The sequence below is a fragment of the Oncorhynchus gorbuscha genome, linkage group LG25, assembly GCF_021184085.1.
Source record: "Oncorhynchus gorbuscha isolate QuinsamMale2020 ecotype Even-year linkage group LG25, OgorEven_v1.0, whole genome shotgun sequence".
NCBI classification, from domain to species: Eukaryota; Metazoa; Chordata; class Actinopteri; order Salmoniformes; family Salmonidae; genus Oncorhynchus; species Oncorhynchus gorbuscha.
Window position 1 is genome coordinate 15,315,047 of NC_060197.1, and position 6,376 is coordinate 15,321,422.

At 41.4% G+C, this 6,376-nt stretch overlaps 2 protein-coding genes across 6 annotated transcripts in view; both read left to right on the forward strand.

Annotated features, from left to right (window-relative positions):
- The window catches only part of LOC124013520 (striatin-interacting protein 1 homolog), a 38,623-nt gene extending 34,609 nt beyond the window's left edge, over positions 1 to 4,014 (forward strand). For all 5 annotated transcript variants that reach the window (XM_046327800.1, XM_046327801.1, XM_046327799.1 and 2 more), the window contains 2 exons: positions 50 to 254; positions 803 to 4,014. In XM_046327800.1, the coding sequence (XP_046183756.1) occupies positions 50 to 254; positions 803 to 1,056 (459 nt within the window). In that variant the 3' untranslated portion in view covers positions 1,057 to 4,014. The remainder of the gene's footprint in view (positions 1 to 49; positions 255 to 802) is intronic.
- Positions 4,015 to 4,850: 836 nt separating this feature from the next.
- Positions 4,851 to 5,699, forward strand: LOC124013580 (small lysine-rich protein 1). The gene is given in 2 exon segments (XM_046327897.1): positions 4,851 to 5,064; positions 5,067 to 5,699. Coding segments are annotated over 2 exon segments (333 nt in total). The 3' UTR covers positions 5,186 to 5,699.
- Positions 5,700 to 6,376: the final 677 nt, after the last annotated feature.

Sequence of the window (6,376 nt, forward strand, 5' to 3'; positions counted from 1 at the left end):
TTTTGAGATGCACTGTGTCCTTCCCTTCCACCACCACCTCCTCTCTCAGATGCTGGTGGTGTTCAAGTCTGCTCCCATCCTGAAGAGGGCGCTGAAGGTCAAACAGGCCATGATGCAGCTGTATGTCCTCAAGCTGCTCAAGATCCAGACCAAGTACCTGGGCCGCCAGTGGAGGAAGAGCAACATGAAGACCATGTCAGCCATCTACCAGAAAGTACGACACAGGCTCAATGACGACTGGGCCTATGGCAACGGTAAGATGCAAATAAACTTTTGAACGCATACCTGAAGTCAACTCTTAATTCACTGGTGTGTAGGAGATGTGAAAGCTATGCAACGAATCAGAATGTGATGATGAATGTGAATGTAACGATGTAGGTACATACTACATGCCTTTTGATTAGGATCTCCGTAACTGAAAGTCCAATCACCCAACTACTGTAAGATAGCCGGTAGCTAGGCCGGTATCTGTTGCCATAGTAACCAAACCAGGAGCCAGTTAGAGGTGAGAGGCCCTCAGAGAAAAAGAGACGACCTGTCCGTCATCACGTGTCTCAGGTTCTAATCTCAATGGACCAGATGGACTCAATGGACCTCAAGTCCCTCTGCTGAAAATTGCAATCCTAGACTTGACTCTTTTCTCGGTATTGATTGATTATTGAGGTCTAACTGTCCTTTAACAACAGTATAACGTGTGTATTCCATACAGAACATCGACAGAGACAATGGAAAGGGTTATGTGGTGCTGTTCATCAAGTTAATAGACCTGCGAATAAAACTCTGCTGTTCTTTTGTCCTCCAGATATCGACGCGCGGCCGTGGGACTTCCAGGCGGAGGAGTGCGCCCTGAGGGAGAGCATCGAGAAGTTCAACAGCCGTCGCTACGACAAGAACCAGAACGGCGAGTTCGCCCCGGTGGACAACTGCCTGCAAAGCGTTCTGGGCCAGCGCGTTGAGCTGCCGGAGGACTTCCACTACAGCTATGAAATGTGGCTGGAGAGAGAGGTGTTTTCACAGCCTATCCAATGGGAGGGTCTACTACAACAGGCCCGGTGAGGGGGGAGGACACGCATACCAGGGACACAAGCCTACGACTACTGTGATCTTCATGTAAATATGTGGCAGAAATAGAACATCTGTTTTGTAATCACCTGTATCCATGCAGAAATTGTACAGTAATGGTCTAGACAGTAATAATGATGTCATGGCAACTTGGCAGGAGCAGGCTCTTACAGTACAACTATGTGGAATACTGTTATTATTCTGTTAGTCACGACAACCAATCCAACCACTCACTATGTCCACTATAACCACCAGTACATTTTTTTCTCACTCAATTTGGTTCACTTCTGTGCTTTGTGGAATAATGAATTTCATATCCATGGCATGTCCTCTTTTTTTATCATGAAGATGTACATTTGAAGTACTGGCACTATGTTTAGTTTATGTTGTAATGTTTTACATGTGTATTTATTCATGATCACAGCCATTATGTTTCGGTATGTAAATCTCATAGCTGCAGATGATATTGTGGTTGATATTTCTAGAAAAGAAATGCCTATTTGTAAAGAAAGTACTGTGTATTAACAGGCTAACGATTAATGACCTTACTGTGATTGTTTTCAATTAAAATAGCAAAGGGGAATTTCTCAAGCAAGAATTTAGCCAGGACTGTTTGGAGTTGGTCTGAGTAGGGAGGGGGAAATGAGCTGTTATTGGTAAACAGGTTTTGAAGTAATTTACCCCGCCTGTGGATGTCCCCAGGCAGACTAAAACTCCATCCTACCAAAACAAGAAGAAACAGCTGTTACATTTCAAGGGCATTATCATAATTTTCACAATTTCACAGTATTATTCCAACCTCTGTGTGGAAATATATATAAAACACAGGAAAATCACGTTTTTGGGAGAATTTAACATTTCCCCTTTCTAGATGAATAGTATTTTCATTTGTGTAATCACAAACAGATATTCCTGTAAGTCATTGATCATCAACTAGATTCAGCTGCGGGATGATTTTTTAAAAACTTCTTCAACGGATGGTCAGGGTGCTGAAACATAATTACAAATCATTTGTAGACATAGTATTTTACAAAGATAATAAACGTGCTTACATTTGTATACGATCACATCTCTCTATTATGCGTGGGAATACTTGGCAAACCGATTTCCAAAATTAAAATCACTTGGACCTGATTTCCTAGTGTTTTTCATGTCTAACAATGAGAAAAAAATAAGAACTTGGAGGGGCAAATAAAATCTCCCACTGTCCAAATTCGGCCCACGGCCAGCCAGTGGGGGGGAACCCTGCTGTTAGTAGTATGTGGCAGTTCATTTATGTTTATAAAGGTCTGTGAAGCCTTATGCCAGATAGAGAGAAAATAAAGGATAAGGACACAGGCAAACCTTTTGAGGCTAAGCTGAAGGGTTTGACCAGGGATTTGGAGGCTTGAGGGGGTTCATCGGCCCAACGTGGGGAGGCAGTCTCTGGGTAAATCGATGATAGTGTCCCTGACTCCCTCTGGGACCCTGAAGTCCTGTGTGCTTCACTCTCTGTCCTCCCAAATGTGTAATGGCTGTGTTGGTTAAGCCCTCAGGCCACCTCAACTTCCACAGAGCAGCACGGCAGCCAACCTTGAATAACCGCACAACGGCTGAAGGGCTACAAGTGTCCTTGTGAGTCTATGCTCTCCCTCGCTGAATACACAGTAGTTGTCACACAATGGTGTTGATTTTTATGAGATCTGTTGTCTTGTCAATTTATTTCACTGTAAAGTAGAACTACCCTGGGCTGTCAAGGCCAGTACGTATTCTCTGGTGAGTGTCCTGTAACTTTCTCTCAAGGTTATGGAACATTCTCTGATGACGCAAGCACATAAGACATGATCATGGTCACTTTTTCCTACTTTTTCCTACTATCTAGTGTAGACGTTAGTGTCTCTCTCTGGAGAATTTGTGTAGGCGGTGGAGATGTACTTGGTTGTATTATCTTTGTATTGAACAATGATTGTGTAACTGAATTGTGCTTCTTCGAGGAAACTAAGTCTGCATGGCTGCAGTTTTATCTTTCTGTTTGAATGTGTCCTATTTAAAAGTGTGTTCTGAAATTTGATACAATATTTCAAAATGTGACTTGTTAAAATTCTGTTTTTAGAACACATATTCAAAATGTACTCTCACTCACCATTTTGGTATATGTAGGGTGTTTTGGTAAATGCACCTACATTCTTGTCTATTGAGTCAGCACAATCTGGGGTATGTCTCAAAAGTCATGTCAAGTTTGTCCTACACAGGTGAAGAGAATGTCATTTGACCTTTTTATTCTGGGTTTTCTTGAATGCAAAATATGTTTTTTTTTAAATAACTGCTTATCTTGAGGTTCTCAGGTTTTCAGTATGTACAATAATTCTAAAGTTCAGTTTGTACAACTATGGCTTCCTCCTCACTACCTATACAGTATGTAAGTATGAATGCAACTAGTTGACTTGCAATAACATGGTAATAACAATCTAAGCATTGAAAAGTAGTCTACACTTGGATTGGCACAAAGAGTAACCCAACACAATGTTGATCATTTCTTTACACTTTTGTTGCAGTTACAACTTTTTTTCAGAAACCCTAACCTCATGTGACAAAGTAATGAGTGGCAGTTTTGATTAGGAATGAATGCCTTACTCAGAGCACCTCATTCAAAACAACGCAATATCTTTTTCTACCTGAAATTGTACAATCACTGGAAATACTCTACAGTACATGTATGTATGCATGTTTGTTGAGTTCTGGCACAGTTGGAGGAAGTGTTCCTAGATGTGTTTTGCAGTGTTTGGATATTTGTGTTTTTGTCATACTTCTAGTTGACTGTAATAATAATCTTGATTTTGTTCAGGGGTATGTACAATCACTGTCTTGTACAAAGGTATTATTCTGTGGAAAGACACATCAGAGTTGAAACTTGTAAAATTATTCTGTCCTTCATATTCTGTATCTTCTAAATAAAGAGATCACTGGTTTTAATTTGTCTACATTTATTATGGATAATGTTTATGAAGTCTAGACTCCAGCCCTTTTTTTTTTACAACCTATTCAGGATAGTATTGTCTGACGTGCATTCCACACAAGGTCTCCGTGGAGATCAGGTAGTGTGAGAATACGTGATATCTTGTTTTGTTTTTTAAATCCCAAACTTAAAAAGGAAAGCAAAATTGCCCCCCCCCCCTTGGTATAGGTCTATTTATAGATTGTGAATAAGGAATGGTGTTTTTGTAATTTAACATTCATGATGCCAAGAGATAATCAGAAGATTACCATGGTGATGAAAACAAATTATTTGTGGGAGACAAAGGACGTGATACAACTAACGTCATGCCCAGAAGCACAGAGGTGGGGGACAACCTGCAAAAGCGGCTGCCTATTCAAACACCAAGAACAAACCTTGTCTACAACCACAGGATACAAACGCATTGGATTTCATCTCTGCCAGACTTTTACACCGAAAGGTTGGTAAGGCTAACTATTTCTATTAGAATTATAGGTTATTTCAATACTTGTGTGATTTCATTTGACATAAAAAAATAGCTTTCACTTGTTCACAAAAAAATGCAACTTGGTAATGTTTGGGATGTGGGTATGCATCCTGGACTGTAAAAGTAAAAGTAACCTATTTGTGTGATGTCTCTGTTTCCAGGTTTCTTTGTTTTCATTTTCAGAGAACAAACAATCTCACAAATTATACAGGAGGAATCTCCACACAATAGTGCAGTAACTTTGATGCAGTTGTTGCATACATTGATCACTGGTCAAGGTTGCAGTGTAAAGCAAGAAGCATACATTACTAAAACATACCGCTTCACATGTTATCTATAGTGATTATCAAATGGTTGGTCCACAGCCTACACAATCAAAGAAAACAACAGAATCTAGATAGTGGCAGGCCTACCAAAAAGGCTGAGAGTAGGTCATCCAAGAAGAGATCAGTCAATGCCAAAGACACCAAGTCAGAAGTGGACATTCTCAGTCCAGCAGCCATGCAGAATGTTTACTACATTTCACACAATGCAGTTGACTGTAGTTCCGAGGCTTTGGATGGCCTGAGTCGACAAAAAAGAAAATAGGAGGAATGAAGAGCAAGAAAACAAAAAGGGATTCTATCATAAACCTTGCCAAGACCAAAACAAACATAGTTTAGTACGGGCTCTATTCAATCCGCATGGCGGAAATCCAGCTTTACAGCGCGACATAAATGTAAAGGCAATGTTCCCGATTAGTGGAGGCTGCTGAGGGGAGGGCAGCTCATAGTAAGGAATGGAACGTTTTAACACCATTCCAGCCAGTATGAGCCATAAGCAGTCTCCACTGGTCCCGATTTAGCAGACTGCATTCATGCTAAACGCTGCTTATTTTGGCTAAATAGGAAATTACCTTTACGTTGCAGAATCTGTAACACTTCAGTTTAACAGATTGAATACAGTCCCAATTATAATGTAGATTTTAGTTGATGTATTCTGTTCAAATTCAAAATATAATTTTGGTGACATCTGGTGGATTGGTTGTGATTTACAGAGAAGAGGGGAACAAAAACATGGAACTCTGTTGACCTCTGCTGGCATACCATACCCAGATGCTCTCAAGAAAAACACAGCGGTGACGCGGGTGGGTGAAGAATGCTTCTCTGGATAATGGAGGTTAAGCATAAACATGGCAAGTTAGAATAACTGCCCTACAAAACAGGGCCTCACGTGTGGCGCAGAGGTCTAAGGCACTGTTAGCTGTGCCACTAGAGAACCTAGTTAGTGACCGGGAGAACAATTGGGCGGAGCTCAATTGGCCCAGCGTCGTCCGGGTTAGGGGAGGGTTTGACCAGCAGGGATGTTACTGTCCTATCGAGTACTAGCAACTCCTGTGGCAGGCCGCTAAGCACGCTGACTGATGCCGAGTGTACGGTGCTTCCTCAAACACATTGATGCGGCTGGCTTCTGGGTTAAGCGGGCGTTGTGTCACGAAGCAGTGCGGCTTGTTTGGGTTGTTTCAGAGGACGCAGGGCTTTCGACCTTGTCCTCTCCCGAGTCCGTACGGGAGTTGCAGCGATGGGACAGGACGGTAAACTACCAATTGGATACTAATGACAGTTGGAAGAAAAAAGGGGTGAGGGGAAAAAAAAGGCCCTACAAAATCAATTTTACTGGATGGTGATGAAGTATTGAGTTAGTGTTGTCAAGCAAGGGGCCTATCTTATGTGATGTAACACCTTTCAATTTGACACAGAACCAACATCAGCAAATGTATTAATGCAGGCTGAACAGAATTAGGCACATCCGAATTAGGCCTACGATGTTAAAGAACAGCATTTAGCTTAGAATAGACGCCAAACAATGCAATT